General features: G+C 56.9%; 1 protein-coding gene across 3 annotated transcripts in view; it reads right to left on the bottom strand.

The window, feature by feature from the left end:
* Window positions 1-1,221: 1,221 nt before the first annotated feature.
* Window positions 1,222-15,923, bottom strand: part of PNKD (PNKD metallo-beta-lactamase domain containing) — a 62,189-nt gene continuing 47,487 nt past the window's right edge. For all 3 annotated transcript variants that reach the window (XM_064587041.1, XM_064587040.1, XM_045868009.3), the window contains 8 exons: window positions 7,601-7,716; window positions 7,349-7,461; window positions 6,619-6,677; window positions 5,803-5,895; window positions 5,217-5,380; window positions 4,422-4,508; window positions 3,383-3,498; window positions 1,222-3,153 (listed from right to left, as the gene is read on the bottom strand). In XM_064587041.1, the coding sequence (XP_064443111.1) occupies window positions 2,980-3,153; window positions 3,383-3,498; window positions 4,422-4,508; window positions 5,217-5,380; window positions 5,803-5,895; window positions 6,619-6,677; window positions 7,349-7,461; window positions 7,601-7,716 (922 nt within the window). In that variant the 3' untranslated portion in view covers window positions 1,222-2,979. The remainder of the gene's footprint in view (window positions 3,154-3,382; window positions 3,499-4,421; window positions 4,509-5,216; window positions 5,381-5,802; window positions 5,896-6,618; window positions 6,678-7,348; window positions 7,462-7,600; window positions 7,717-15,923) is intronic.

Genomic DNA, 15,923 nt, shown 5'->3' with positions numbered 1-15,923 from the left:
GTGACCCAGAGACAACCACAGAGCACAGAGAGCTGCCCTTCTTCTGGAAGGTGAGGACCATGGCCCCTTCCTCCACGCCCACCCTAAGTGCAGCCCTGATCCAGGATAGCGGGGGCCATTGCCAAGGTTCCTTGCTTGGGGTGAGGGGCGCCTAGGAGGGTAGGCTGAATTGTGCCCAGGGTGGGAAAACTAGGCCTTGGTCTGGCCCCAAGGAAATGTGGAATTAGGCCAGTGCTGCCCCATCTTCAGCCATATCAAGGCCACCTTTAAGAGTTCTGCTATGGGGTTCCCCGGGTGGCTCAGTCAGTTGAGTGGCTGGCTCTTGAGTTTGGCTCAGGTCATGATCTCAGAGTTGTGGAATCAAGCCCCGGGTTGGACTCTGTGCTCAGTGGGGAGTCTGCTTGAGATTCTCTCTCCCTTTCTCTCTGCACACATCCCCCACCCCACCACTCACGCTTTCTTTCTCTCAAATAAATAAATCTTAAAAAAAAAAAAAAAAGGAGTTCTGCCATGGCCCAGGGCCACCTTTACTTCATCCCTATTTCAATAAATATCTATAATTACTTTCATGAATTGAAAACTGCTTTCACTTTGTGGAAACAAAAGAAAAAAAGAAAACTGCCATCACTTGTCAAAAATATTGACCCCAGGGGCACCTGGGTGACTCAGGCGGTTGAGTGTTGGTTCAGGTCACGATCTGGGGGTGGTGGGATCAAGCCCCAAGTCAGGCTCCTCACTCAACGGGGAGTCTGCTTGTCCCTTTGCCTCCCTCTCTGCCCCTCCGCATGTACCTGTGTGCTCTCTCTAAAATAAATAATAAATTAAGAAAAAATATTGACCTCAAAGGTAGATACAATGAAAACAAAACCACAGTGTTAAAGTTTAACTCAAGATAGTTGGCCGACTAAGGTATGGACCCGGAGTCTGGCTCTGTTAAAGAGACGCATTGAAGAGAGGCTAGCGCCAGGGCCTTGGCCCTCAGGGCTATCCCTCTCCCCTGCGGCCAGGGGTGCACCTGTGCCTCCCAAGCTCTGGAAAACCCTGAGGTGAGCACGCTGTAACTCTGAGCAAGTGCACACGGGCCATGGGAGGGTGTATTTATAGCACTGTTTCCGGGCCAAGGCTCTTGGAGCGCAGGAGCTCCCAGTTAGCAGACTGGTAACTCAGACAGGAAAACGGAACCACCAGTAAAGATGATCTCACTGAGTGATCGAGCCCCAGTTAAATTATTCATTCATTCAAGATTTATTGAGCGCCTCCTGTGGGCCAGGCACCGTGCTGGGCGCAGAATTACAGAGATGCATAAGATACAGTCCATGCCCTGAAGGGTTCACAGTCTAGGAAGGGAGACAAACATGTAAACAAGTAACATACAGTGTGAGAAGTGCCACGAGGGAGAAGCATTTACAAAGAGCAGAGGTAGCCTGGAGGGTGAGGGGCATGGGGGTTGTCTTCCTGGATGAGGGGGCCTTTGAGGGGGGTTGTGAGAGATGAGTGGGTGTTTGCCAGGCAGACAAGGCCGGAGGAGCGGGGGAAAGGCATTCCAGTCTGAAGGAACAGCATGAGCAAAGGCACAGCGGCATGGAACTGCATGTCTCGGGGGGGTGGGGAACTCTATTCTGGAGGTATTGCTAGAGTTGGTACCAGAGGCTATGGCTGGGGACAAGGGCAGAGGCGGGATGATGAGGGGACACTGAGGGCAGGGGGTATCTCGGAGGCTCACCAGAGGCGAGCAGAGCCCGAGGGAAAGCTTGAACACAGGAAGAGAAGGCTCCCAGCTGACCCGAGGTATGCTTGCTCGAGGACCTTAGGGATCCTCTCTGTGGCCCTGAAGGGACCTGGACCAGAGACCAGAGGAGAGGCTGAGCTGGGTTTCAGACCTGGGGTCCTGGAGGCCACCACTCACTCAAGAGCTGACAGCTCTCTGCTCCCAGACTTCTGATTTCTGCACTCTGCTGAGTAGACCCCTTTCCCCAGCCAGGATGGGACCAAGGATCGAATGAGAAATGACATGGGGATGTTCTTGGCAAACCGCAGAGGGCCAGAGGAATGGCTTTGTAACTAAAAGAGGAGAGGGCCTGAGGGTAAAGCAGGAGTTAGAACAAGGCAGAAGTTCCTAAGAACAAGGGCCATCAGGAGAACACTGCTGCGGCTGGGGCGGAGGATGGCTCTCTGCCCCCTGGGAAGGGGGGTCCTTTGGGCCCCGCCTGTGGGGCTGCAGTCCCAGCTCCCAGTGTCTCCTCAGCCTGAGGGTGCTGTTTCTGTGGCAACCAGGACCCTCCCTCTTCCAGGCTGCAGGGGAGTCACTGAGGCTGAGACTGTCCAGACACGCAGACGTCCAGCCCTTTCATCTTTCCCAGAAATGGCTCTGTTTAAAAAATGCCTTCATGGTGGTGGGGGGGACACAGGGGGGAGGCTTGGGGAGGAGGGCCAGTGTCTCAGGACACCGGAGCCCAGCTGCCCCTCTGAGTGACCACTTTTCCAAGGCACCACACCTCAGGCCACTCTGGGGGGCCTGAGTGTCTTTCCCAAGCCTGGAAGGGAGAAGGGGGGAAAGGTCTCAACCCGCTCACGACTCCTGCTGGCCTGGGTTCAGGGGCTGCAGCGAGTGAGGCCTCCTGAGGGAGCGGCGACCAGCACTCTCTGCTTCCTCACCAGGGGCAGGAGCGGGACCAGGGAGGAGGCACCCTCCCAGCTGGGTCTGGAGATGTCCCAGACCCTTTCCTCTCGCCCTGGATGACTCAGCCTACCCTGCCCCCCCCATGGGGTCTCCGAGCCTTTGACCAGCCTCCATCCTCTTGGTCTCATGGCCTCGTCCCCTCCGTCCCCTCGTCCCTCCTCAACCCGACAGTGCTGGGGCCTGAGGCCCACCGTGGGCGCCGATGGGGTGGTGGTGGCAGCAATGAGGGGGATGGTGTGGTGCGGGCGATGGGGGCGCCTCCCCGCCGTGGGGGGCGGGCTGTGGTGGGCTGGGGGCTGTCACTTGCTCTTGTGCAGGTCCTTCAGCTGGCGGAGCTTCTCCAGGAGCTGGGCCCGGGAGCAGCCGTCGTCCCCCGTGGGGCCCGGGCCTGGTCCCAGAGCCTCCTGCACCACCAGACAGTGCGTCCTCAGGAAGGGGTTGTAGGAACGCTCTTCTCCCAGGGTGGACGGGCACTGTGGGACAAGAGGCACCGGTTTGGCGGAGAGTCTGGAAGCCTCCCTGTCCCCTCCCATCTCAGGGGCCAGGGGGCCTCCCTTGAAGGCCCGTGTACCAAACAGGTCGGGGCTCTAGGGATGGGTCTGCAGGCTGCAGCTCAGCATGGAGGGGCTCCTGCTGGGAGTGCCCTGGGCATCCCCCCCCCCCCCCCCCCCCCGGGGCTGGACCCCAGGCCCCGCCCCGCACCGTGCTCTTGCGCTCCATTCGCTGCCTATGGACCCACTGCATCTTCCTCTCCCGGGCCAGGTTCTCGGGCTCCACCACACCTGCAAAGCCCAGGTTCTCTTCTGCATACTCGTGACCTAAGGACCACCGGGGGGTGGGGGTGGGGGCCAAGATGCAGGACACAGAGAGAGGGGTGGTATGGTCAGAAAAAGCCCTCCGGCTACCTGACGACCAGGGGGAGGGCTAGCACTGCCGGGAAAGCCCCAACCACACGGGGCTGCTTCTCTAAATGTGGGCACAGGTCAGCCACGAGCGAAGGGGCCGAAGCGGTTCAGGGGCAAAACCGCCAGACCTGGAGCTGGGAGCCCTGCATCCTAGCCCTGACTCCGCCCCTGCCCAGCTGTGCAACCTCAGCCAAGTCATGGCACCTCTCTGAGCCGCAGTTTTGTCATCTGGCAAGTGGGAAAAATAATGCTCCTAGAACACAGATGTGTTCCCGGTGCCTAGGACAGAGCCTGGTATGTGTTTGGCATTCAATCGAGTATTTGTCAAATGAGTGGATGGATAAATATACATTCTGAAGATTTGCTGACATCTCAGTGATGTGTTTGAGGAACTATGGCTATCCAATGTTCGTGGATGTATGTAGGGACATGCAGTGTCTGGATGCCTGGACGGACAGATGTGCCACATACATGCATGGGGATGGATGCACACGCAATGTGGGCTATGGATGCATGCAGTGGATACGTGCAGAGCGGATTTACTGACTTCTCTGATAAGCAAAGGCTGTTTTCTGTTCTCGGCTCTGGCTATAAAATATCAGCCAACTCTCTGGGATGCACTGGGGCCTGCAGGGCTCCCAAGAGGCCGAGGGCTGGCTGTCAGGGGCAGTTGGCGTGAGAAGCAGAGGCATTCAGAGCCAGAACTCCAGAATGAAGGGGGCTCTGCCCTCACGGCTAGAGTTGGCTCCAGAGCTGGAGTGGTGTCCCCTCTGGGCCAGCAGCTGGGGCGGCTGGAACTCCAGGGGAGTGAGGGAGGAGTGGGAGGGGGACCTCACCAGGCCACAGCAGAGTGTCATCCCCCAGCCCCAGCACCGTGTCCAGGGAGCTCAGCATGGTCTCTGCGGTGCCCTCAAAGGTCCGTCCTGGTGAGGGGCAGTGGGTGTGTTACAAGGTAGAAGAACACAGCTCAGTCTAAGGTACATGGAGGGGGGTGGTGACCAGCGTGCATAGCTGGGGCTGGCCACCAGGCCTCAACCTGGCCCCTGCCACACTCACCCCCCGGGCCTCTACGTCCTCCTTCCCACTAGTTGCTGAGCCCACAGTCACTCCCCAACCAAGCCTGTGGGAAGGCCCGCATTGCACATATTGACACGTGGATGGAGAGGGGGATGGAATCTTCAGGCTGAGTGCCCAGGGCCCCAGGCACAGTTGGTGTGGGGTGGCTCTTTTCCACAGAGCACTTCTTTCTTTGCCTGGGCTGCCCTCTGAGACTCCGCGCAGCCTGGGACCGTGATCCTCTCCTACCCACGGGTCACCCTCTCATTCGGCGCTTCTCCACTTTTTGCAACCTAGTCTCTCCAGGTACTGGAGAACTAGGTAGGCTCTACTCAGTGGAAACAAACGCCCTGCCAGGTCTGTACTCAGTTGCAAGCATTGTCTCATTCTGTGCATCCCCTGTGGGGGAGTCGTGAGGGTGTTCAAAACAATGGGCTAACACGATGGGAGTAACAGCAAGGCAGTGTCTGCACTGAAAGCAAAGTTTTCGTGCACTGCATGCGGCTGTGCTGTCCTTGGGTCTCTGCCCTGACCCCTACCCCCCACTCCTGCTTCCCTTTTTGGGAGGAACTCACCACAGCCAGAGAGGAAGAGCAGGTCCCCTGAGAAGAGGCAGGAGGGACCCTTGTAGGGCTCCCCATCCAGCAGGTAGACCAGATGGCCTTGCGTGTGGCCAGGAGTGGCCAGAGCCTGGATCTGAAGCCGTCCCACGCTAACCACATCTTGATGACACAGGGGACTGAGAAGCAAGGCAGTAGGGGAGCGAAGGTGCTAGAGCTTGGGCCGTGCTGATCCTTGCCCTACCCGAGGCCCAAGGGGCTGGGTGATTTGAAGGAGGCAGGGACATGCAGTGTCTGGACGGAGCCTTACTGTTTGCCCTGCTCAGTCCTCAGGTCCAAGAGGGAGAAGGGGACAGACACACCCCACACCAGACAGGGAAGGCACTGACGGTGCCCAGGGCTTCAGATCCAAACCCTCGTCTCTCCCTCTCTTGGGGACCATGGCTGGATGAGTTGGGGGGTGGGCTGTGATATGCCCTCTAAGGGCCACGAAGGGCTTCAGCAAAGATCCAACTGCTGGCAGTCCTGCAATAGTCGACTGCAGGATGGGGTGTGGGAAAGGGGGCACAGAAGGGCCACCCACCCCGGGTCAGGGACTTACTGGGTGAGGTAGGGGATGCCGTCCTGAGGGCTCCCATACACCCGACAGTCCTGGTGCCGCCGGCTGAGGTCACGGTTTCCTCCACTGTGGTCCCTGGAGGATGGCAGAGACAGGCAGGGACTCTGAGGGGCAATGGTACTAGGCCTCTTTGCCTTCCTCGTTCCAGATCTCCAGGCCTTCGAGCCCTGAGCCCTAGGCTTCTGAACTGAGCCAAGCTGTCCACACCTCTAGGCCTTTGTTCGAGCTGCTCCCCTGCTCTCAGCATCATCCCCACGACTTGCCACCCCTCCCCTCCATCGCCCAGCCAGTGCCGACTGATCTTTCTGGACTCTCTCAGCTCCAGGGTCATCAGCGTCTAATTCCTCCAAGTGGATCTGGTCACACTTCACCAAGGGCCTCCACCTCGTGTACTTTGTGCCAACTGCCACCTAAATGTTTGTCATTGTTGTACACTGTCACACAAGGCTGTCTCCCCTACCGACTATAATCTCCTTGAGGAAAGAACTCACAGGGTTTGCCCATGTCCTGAGCACACTGGGCATCTAATACATGCCCAAGGAACGAAAGATAAATGCCTGCCCTGCCCTCCTCTAGGGTTTCAGGAGCCTGATAAGTGCTGCGGTGGGAGACCCACCCATTCCCTCCTTCTCTGCTGGTGCCCCCATGACTTTATGAAGAAGGTGGGTGCCCTCGCATCCTGACTCCCTGCCCCCCAGCCCAGCCTGTCCTCACTGGGCCTAGTCCTGCCAAGCCCAATGGGGCAAGGGTCGGCCAGCGAAGATCATCTGTACCCAGACCCCCACCCCAGCCCCTTACCAGTGCTTGTGGGTGCAGAGGATGGCAACCAAATTAACGCCCTCCTTTTCAATGGAAGCCTGGGGGAGAGAAGAGGTACTGAGATGGAGGAGCAGTGTGTAGGAAGGGACAGGGGCGCAGGTGCTGGGCAAAGGGGGGAGAGCAGGGAGGATGAGGGACAGGGAGGTGATGAGCTAGAGAATGAGAGGGTAGGGAGGAGAAGGCTGGGGAGAAGTGGGGCAGCCGAGGCTGAGCCAGGGCATAGGGGAGGCCATGGGGAGGTGGGTGGAGGGAGGCGCGAGGGGCAGAGGAACACACAGATACATGTGCACACAGAGAAATAAGAAATGGGAAGGAAAGATGGAGAGACCCAGACACTGACAGACACAGATGAGGAGAGAAGTAGGAGGGTCAGAAAGGTGCCACAGAGAGTGAAAGACAGAAGAAACCTCAGACCATGGTCCTGAGTCAGCATCCCTTTCCGTCTGGCTCGGCTTCCCCCTCGGCTGTCCCCGCCCCCCCCCCCCACCAGCCCCCGCCATGCCCCGGACACTGGCCCCACCCCCTGCTGTGGTTGGGGGGGGGTCTCTGTGTGTACTTGCATGTCAGGGTCTGTGTGTTAGGGCACAAGGAGGGGGCACATCCCACCGGCAGAGGGATCAGGGACAGCCCCTCTCCAGTGAGGGAGAGCTGCCAGTCCCCACGATGACCCAAAGTACCCCTGCCCCGCCCCCAGTCCTCCTCCCCTCACCTGTACGGCCTGAGGGTCTGAGGGGTCCACAGCCACAGCCAGCCGGGCATGGGTGTCGATGATGAGGTAGCTGTAGTTGTCTGAGAGGACGGGGATGGGAAGCACCTTCACTCCTGGGGGACAGAGACGGGCCGTGGGCGGGGTGCCGGGCAGGGAGCCCAGCGGTGGAGGGGGGCAGTATGATGGCGCGTAGGCGGGGGTGGGGGTGGGCACGGCTTGGGGCCACGCTGGCCCGGGGCAGCCAGAGCTCACCGTTGAAGAGGCGGGGCTGCGTTCTGGAGTGGCCTTTGGGGTAGCGGTTCCGAGCCCTGCGCAGCTGCTGGCGGTAGAAGAGGTACCCGAGCCAGGTGCGCGTGTACAGGCTGTACCTGCAGGGGGGGAGGTCTGCGCTCAGCCCCGCCCCCGTCCCCACCCTCGGCCACCCCCGCAGTCGGCGCGTCTCTGCCGCCACTTAGTGTGTGCCTCCTGTGTGCCCTGCTCGGTCTCTCGGTCCTCAGGCCGAGGGGGAGAAGGGGACAGACACCCCCAAGCCCCAGGCCCATCGGGGGAGATGGGAGCTGAGGGATTCACAGAAGGGACTCTGAGGGTGAGGGGTTTATTCCCCAAAAGGGGTGGGGGAGTTAGGAAGCGAAATGAGGTGGGAAACGTAGTTCCAAAGAGCAGTGGGCAATCACATCACGCCGGGGAGCTGCTGAACCAGATTCCCTGCCCCGTCCCCCTGTCTGTGCCGGCTCAGCCGGTCCGGGGTGGGGCCTGGGAATTTGCATTTCTAACAAGCTCCAGGTGCTGCTGGTTGCCGCTGGCCCGGGGACCAAACTCGGAGAGCCTCCGGGGCAGAGGAAACACCAGGCAAGGCCCAGAGGCAGCAGACAGCAGGGCCTTGTTTGGGGAAACTATAGAAAGTTCTGTCCGGTGGGTTGGTGGGTTGGTGGGTTGGTGGAGGAAGCAGGCAGAGGCGAGGCGGGATGGCCTGACCACACTCCCTCTTCCCACCACCACATCAGGCCATCTCAGGCTACAAATGCGACAGGCGAGAAAGTGGCACAAGGCACAGAGGGGTCTTGTGACTAAGAGTCCTCCAAACACAGGATGGCGGCATGCAGGGCGAGCATGTGACCGGCGCAGGCACACACGGCCCCACGCTGGGTTCAATGCTCCACTGCCGCCATCTTGAAATTCTTCATGATTTTACCTTTGGATTTGTGTCCCGGAAGTGAAGTCTGAGAGGACGAGGGAATGCGGGGGTCGAAGCCCACACAGTATGCGCATGCTCGGTCCCTAATGTTTCCCCCCCGCCCCACGTTCACGGTGCCCACGAGCACAGGATTCTGGTGGCCCCACCGTGGTGGGGATTCAAGACTCAAAGGGGCTACAAGGTGAGTATACATCTATGTATACAGAGGCCACGGCTTGGTCCAAACCAGAACGTGCTTCAGATGCATAAAGAAGGTGTTCTAAGAAACACAAATGACCGAGAAACCCTGCCCCATCCTTTCTTACTCGTGTTACTTCCCTGTATGATCCGTTTTCGCTGCAAACAACGCTACAGGAGGCAAGGGAAAGAGGGTAGCCCATCTGTCCTGTCCCTTCCGTCCTCCCTGGCTCGTTAGTAAGCCGGAGGCAGACGGGGCTGGCAGAATGTGGGTGTACCAAAAGTGAAAATAGAAACAGGTGATTCCGTTTTGTGCGGCATTTCCACTGCTTGGGTAAGAACAAAATACTGTGTACAAGCTAGGAAACGTGAATTACAGTTTCAGTGATTTCATATGTGACTTAAATGTCCTTATATTTGCATTTGAAACTGGGATTGTACAGGGGTGCCTGGGTGGCTCGGTTGAACCTCTCCCACTCGGTTTCAGCTCAGGTCCTGATCTCAGGGTTTGGGGATAGCGCTCTGTGCTGGTGTGGAGCCTGCTTGGGATTCTCTCCCTCTCCTACCTGTAACCCCCCCCCCCCCCCCCCCGCAAATCAAAAACAAAAAACTGGGATTATATATAATAAAGCAAAAGGCAAAATTCATGCTGATAATTTAGATTTTTAATTTTTTTTTACTTATGCTGATGTTAAGTAGCAAATTAAAAACATCAGGACAGGGGTGCCTGGGTGGCTCAGTCGTTAAGCGTCTGCCTTCGGCTCAGGTCATGATCCCAGGGTCCTGGGATGGAGCCCCACATCGGGCTCCCTGCTCCATGGGAAGCCTGCTTCTCCCTCTCCCACTCCCCCTGCTTGTGTTCCCTCTCTCACTGTGTCTCTGTCAAACAAATAAAATCTTAAAAAAAAAATAAATAAATAAAAACATCAAGACAAAATCAAAAGCGAAATCGTAGAAGAAAGGAAAAGCTTATATTTTAGTATCTTTCATGGCACCTTTTTCCTGCTCTTTGAGCAATAGGCTCCAGATTCCATTTTACACCGGGCCCTGCAAATATTGTGAGCAGCCCAGCCAGCTCAGGACAAGCCACTTCAAACTGTCTCACACCTTGGTCTCTCACAAGGAAAAATGAGACCAGGGTGGGGTGCTGGGCTGCTGGTGTCAAAAGCCTCCTGTGTCAGTGTTTAGGGTCATCCAGCAAGTCAGTCAGAAAAGGGGCAGGGATTCTGGCTGATTAAGACTGAGACAGAGAAGGGGCACCTTGGTGGTTCAGTTGGTTAAGTGTCTGCCTTCAGCTCAGGTCGTGATCCCAGAGTCCTGGGACTGAGCCCCGTGTCGGACTCCCTGCTCAATGTGGAGTCTGCTTCTCCTTCTCCCTCTGCCCCTCCCCCCTGCTCGCTCTCTCTCCTGCTCTTTCTCTCTCAAATAAATAAATAAAATCTTAAAAAAAAAAAAAGCCTGAGAGGAGTCAAGGTGCAGGGTTGGGGGTAGATGATGGACCCTAAATATCTATGGAGATTTGCTGTGTCTATCTTGGGGTGGAGGGGGCAGGGGCAGCCGCTCTTGAGGCCCCTTTGGGAAGAGCTGGCTGATTTGTCTACAAACAAGTTGGTCAAACATGAGCAGGTCTCCATGATTGCATTAGAGATTAATCACTGCCATCTCTGTTCTGGGTGCGCGTGCACCCGTGTGCCTCGGGAAATTGGACGCCCTGTGGCAGGGTTTTGCCATGCTTTCTGTGTCTTTATGTCCAGTTTCCATAGTCTTTCTTTCTTTTCTTTCTTTCTCTCTCTCTTTCAGATTTTATTTATTTATTTGACAGAGATAGAGAGTACAGCCAGGGGGAGCAGCAGTGGGAATGGGAGAAGCAGGCTCCCCACTGTGCAGGGAGCCCGACGTGGGGCTCGATCCCAGAACCAACCCTGGGATCACGACCCAAGCTGAAGGCAGACGTCCAACTGACTGAGCCACTCAGGCACCCTGGCCCTCTTTCTGTTTCATTTTCAAATTGGTTGCAGATCTTCCCACTTTCACCCATGCAACAGTATTTAGTGAGGCCTGGCTCGGCTTTGGGCAGAGTGAGTAAGGCAGAGTCACTGCCCTCTGGCAGCTTATACATAAGCTAATGGGACAGGCAGGATAACAAACACATTGTCAAGTCAAGATGACAACACCAAACTGGGCAACAGAACAGAGAATGGTGACATCAAGGAAGGCCACTCTGGAGGTGACATTTCTAAGAAGCGAGGGGGCCCGCTGGGCCAGAATCTGGGGAAGGCTCACCAAGAACGGGACAGACGGGAAGTGTAAAAGTCCCTGCGGGGAGGAAAGCACCCAGCCGGCAGGGGCTGCCCGTTCTCTGCGCTGTGCTCTGGTAATTACAGAGCCGGCGCACCAGATAGGCCCAGCAGGAAGGGATCGGCTGGAACAACATAAATGTCCTGGATCGGATTCTAGACCAGAAGAGGAATGTTAATGGGACAACTGGAAAAATTTCAGTAAGGTCTGGAGAGTCGGTAAGAGTTTATATGGACGTTAACATCTCGGGTTTTTTTTTTTATTTTTTTTTTAAAGATTTTATTTATTTATTTGAGAGAGAGAATGAGATAGAGCATGAGAGGGGGGAGGGTCAGAGGGAGAAGCAGACTCCCTGCTGAGCAGGGAGCCCGATGCGGGACTCGATCCCGGGACTCCAGGATCATGACCTGAGCCGAAGGCAGTCGCCTAACCAACTGAGCCACCCAGGTGCCCTAACGTCTCGGTTTTGCTGACTGTCTGTGGTTAGGGAAGACGTAGCATTCAGGGGAGCCCGGTGAGAGGTATAGGTGGATCCTGTGTACTGTTTTTGCAAGTCTGAAATTATTTCAAAATGAAAACTTAAAAGATCATAAATAAGTCAATAAAATCACTTTCGTCTGTGCCCTGACACCACCTTGCATCCATGCCTGGAGTCCTGTTCCTGACCTCACTCCTTCCTACTTAGGCTTATAGAAAGTGCCTGGGCCCTGGCCACAGGAAGCTCTGGGTTCCAGTGATGGCTTGGCGCCCCCAGCCCCGTGTCCTTGGGCGAGTTATTGGTCTCTTAGATCAGCTTCATCTACAGAGTGGCGACACCATGACTTAGTCCTGCAGGACTGTGTGAACGTTCAGTGACATAAAACAAGATAACAAATGTGAATAGTCCGCCGAGGGCCTGGTGGGTGGAAGGTTTAGCAACTGTCGCTTCCTTCCCAAATTCGGCCGGGGCCCCCTCACAGCTGTTGGAACATGGCTGTCCACATTCAGGAGGGACTGATAAATGTTGCCTGTCTTCCCTTACTGGATGCTTCTTATATGTGCTTTCTCCCCCAGCGAAGGTCAAGAGCCACGAGGGCAGGGGCTGTGCACTGGGAGGCTGCCATCAACAAGGCCCCTTTCTTTCATTCACTCTCTTCAGCAAATCCTTGCTGCACGTGCTGGACGCAGGGCAGAGAGCAGAGAGCAAGGCCGCCGGGGCCGCCAGACCCCAGACCAGGGAAGGAGTCAGTCAGAGGCAAGCGGCTGAGTGCAGCTGGTGAGGCAAGAGAGCAGCAGAGGGGACGCAGTCTGACTGCAGACAAGGTGCTCAGGGAAAAGGCCTGGCTCTTCCCTGACGGTCACACCCCTGACGGTCACACCTGAGCCGGAACGGAAAGGAGAGACGGAGGGCAGGCTGTCCGGGGCGCAATGGCACCAAGGCCCCGAGGCAGGCAGGCATGTTCTAGGAGTTGCCAGGCAGGGCGGAGGGATGGAGAGTGCCAGGGAAGGGGTCAGGGGGTGGGCAGGCCAGCCTGGGGGTGGGGGGGCATTGCTGGCGGGTTTTAAAGCGGGGAGGCACATGCTTTGACTTCCCTGTTTAAGAGCTTGGGGGCCTGCAGTGCTGGAGGGAGCGGTGAAAGGGCGCAGGATGGCAGGTGGCCGGAGGAACTGAGTCGTCAGTGGGGGACATGACAAGGGACTGTCAGGGTGACAGGACTGGAGGGGTGAGGCAGAGGTAGGGGGGAATGGATGCCAGACCTAAGATGGGTGCCCTGCTTGGCTATGGGGGGAGGGACGAGGTGGCTTTGTGGGCCTGAGGTCTGGGTCACTGTACAGAGCACCGGAAGGCTGGCCTGGGCTGGGAGGCGGGGGCGAGGACCCAGTGACTCTGGGATCCTGTCCCCAGGCCTGCTCCTTCCGGCAGTGACTGCTGTGTGACTCTCTCCAGCCTCAGAACTGTGGCTCCTTCTTCATCTGCCTGCTGTGCTGGCTGGGCGTCACAGTCACCAGCGTCCAAAACCGTGCTTGTGAGCTCCTTCCCGTATCCCCCTACGGCCTCGCTCTCTGGGAAAGGCCGTGTCACCCTCCCAGTGACACAGCTTGAGCTCCACATTGAACTCTCTCCCTGACATATGCTACCCCAACTGAATCCTCTCAGTCTCGCCTCCCCACAACGCAACATGGGCTGCGCCAGGGAACAGGCCCCCGAAGCTCTTCATGAGGCCCTTGCGAAAGCCGCCTTTCCTCAGCTCTCTGCCCAAACCGCAAACCAATGGAAAAATGTAAGTTCTTAAAGCGCCACCTGAACGAGTCCTGCTCCTGCTCAAGAGCCCTCTGTGGCTCCCCACTGGTGACAGGGGTGTGTCTGACAACCAGAATGATCTAGAGCACCAGGTCTCAACGTGCACAAAACTCAAATACACAACATTAAGCTAACAGACATACTACAGGGAAAACAGACAATCTGCAACAGTTATTAAAAACGCCAAAGCAAGGCGCCTGAGGGGCTCAGCCGGTTAAGTGTCTGCCTTGGGCTCAAGTCATGATCCCCAGGGTCCTGGGATCAGCCCCTCTGCCCCTCCCCCCACTTGTGTGTACATGCGCTCGCTCTCTCTCAAATAAATAAATAAAATCTTAAAAAAAACCCCAAAATAACTAAAAATGCCAAAGCATGCAAAAGCACTATCTATATTGCTTGGGGATACAGGCGGATGCAGGGAAAGAATCAAGGCAGCTGAGGGCACGGTCGAGGTGCAGCTCAGCTGGGTTCCCGCAGGGGCAGGAAGGAGGTGGGCTGCGAGGTGGGCACAGGGACTTCACCATGTCAGTAATATTTTGTTGCTTAAGCTGGGAGGTCGGGGGAATTGTTATATTATCTATCTTCTTGTGAATGCCTCCAATACCTCCTGCAAATCTCAGACTACCATCCTGCCTCAGCTCCTGCCCTGTGGCCTTGAATACCCTCCAGGCCTTCTGGATTTACTCGAATCCTAAGTATCCTTGGGCACTCGGCTCAAAGCCACCTCCCTGGTCCCTCAGTGGCAGGGCCTTATCCACTTCTCCCTGGTGTCTAATCAGTGCCATGCATGGTGTAGGCGGACTCGGCTGGTAACCCAGCCTGCTCCTCCAGGCTCCTCCGCACCACCCCCCGGGGTACCCCCAGCCCCAGCACAGCACAAACTGGCTCTCAGAAAATGCTGACTTGGTGCCCAGGAAAGGCTGGGGGGGGTGGGTGGCTAGCATGCCGGTGTTAAAGCAGCGACCTGGTGCAGAGAGTGCTCCATCAGCTCTGCGGGCCCCATGCCTGGCTGTGGACCTTGTGACGCCTGGTGGGGGCTTATGAGCCCAAGCTGCAACCGCCTCTGCCCCTGCTCTCCCCTCCCCTGCTTGCCCATCGGCTTCCCACGTCCCTCCCTCTCCCTGCTGCACCCACACACCTGGCCCAGCAGGGTGCTCTGATAACCAGGTCACCTAGACCCAAGGGCATGGGTGGGGCTGCGTCACAGGGCACCAAATCCCAACCTCCCAGGTTCTGGGGTCTGGGCCCGGGGCCCCTGAATGGAGGAGATGGAGGGAGCACTGGACAGGGGTCTGCACACGCATGGAGCGCACGGGCTCATCTCCTCCCAACCTCACCTCAGTGTAGCCCTGAGCTAAGTGTCTCCCCACCAGTCATCTCCTGTCCACCCCCAAACAACCTGGAGGCAGCTACTATTCGTTCCTCCATGTTATAGACGAGGACACAGAAGCCCGGAAAGGTGGGAAGGGGTCCACTCAGGATCACACCAAAGCGAGTGGTGGGGCAGAGAATCATCCCCAGCAGCCTGATCCTAGAGTTCACACTCTTAACTACTAACATCCTCCCTGAACCCCGAATGAGGACGGAGGATGACATGAGTGGGCCTGAAGTATTTTCGGGTAGACACCCACCTCCTCTGAGGGTCTCTGTTGAGAAAAAGGATATGTCAGGGTGATTTCAGTGATGCAGACACGCGGCCTAGTATCTGGCCCCTGGGACCTCTTGGATCACTGGTTTTAGCCTTTTCGAGACCCATACTTGGGCCGAACTCATTACATGTGCTGCATTTTGCTGATGAATGCAGAGGGTCCGAGACCCCATGGACCTCAGGGTAAGACACCCTGAACTGGAGAATCCTGAAGGTCCCTTTCAAATCAAGGTTCTGATTCCTAATCCCGGATTTATGACTGGGTTGATGGTTCCATGGGCAGAAGAGTAGGAAAACAGAACAGACCCCAGCCAGGAAAATGTGAAGGTGAAGGAGTCACTGGGAAGAACCTGTCCCATCTGCTAGCCCCCCCCACCTCGCTGGGAGTCACTGCCCCATCTAACGGGCCCCTACAGCTTCCTTTCTAATTTTGCCAGAGGCAAGAACCAGGAACGCACTCCCCGCCTAGGTTTCCCTCTCTGTGAAACCGGGTGCTCCTCCTCCTCCCTGAAGGAGCAGCTCAGCCTGGAAAGGTCACATGATTTACAAGATGCTGCTGACACCCCAGGGCCTGATGTGGGATTCAAACTCTCTGCCATGGGGTTCCCAGGCATTGTCAGAAAGGTGGGATCTGGGCCTGAGGCCACTCATCAGAATGATTTGGGGTGCTGGTTAAACAGGAAGATTTGGACCTTTTCCTCTTCTCCCTGCTCTCCCCGCCCCCACCCTCAGCCCCACCCCCACCCCCGATGCCCTGGCCCCTTGCCTGGATTCTGATTCAGCAGTTCTGGGGCCCAGAACTACCCACTGTCCCTTCACCAAAAACAAAAGAAAAGTTTCCTAATTGGTCTCCTGGGACTCAGAAAAACCGCTGTGCAGGTTTGGGTGGGGGTGGGGGCAGATTGCCTGGGGTGATCCCCTGCAGTTGCCCTGAGGGGCCTTCCCTGAGGGGTTAGGGCTGGGACACAGCACCAGTCAC

This window comes from Mirounga angustirostris, unplaced genomic scaffold (genome assembly GCF_029215605.1).
Source record: "Mirounga angustirostris isolate CCGP_5_RB_7025 unplaced genomic scaffold, mMirAng1.0.hap1 SCAF_3, whole genome shotgun sequence".
NCBI classification, from domain to species: domain Eukaryota; kingdom Metazoa; phylum Chordata; class Mammalia; order Carnivora; family Phocidae; genus Mirounga; species Mirounga angustirostris.
This window is presented reverse-complemented; position numbering and strand designations above follow the sequence as displayed.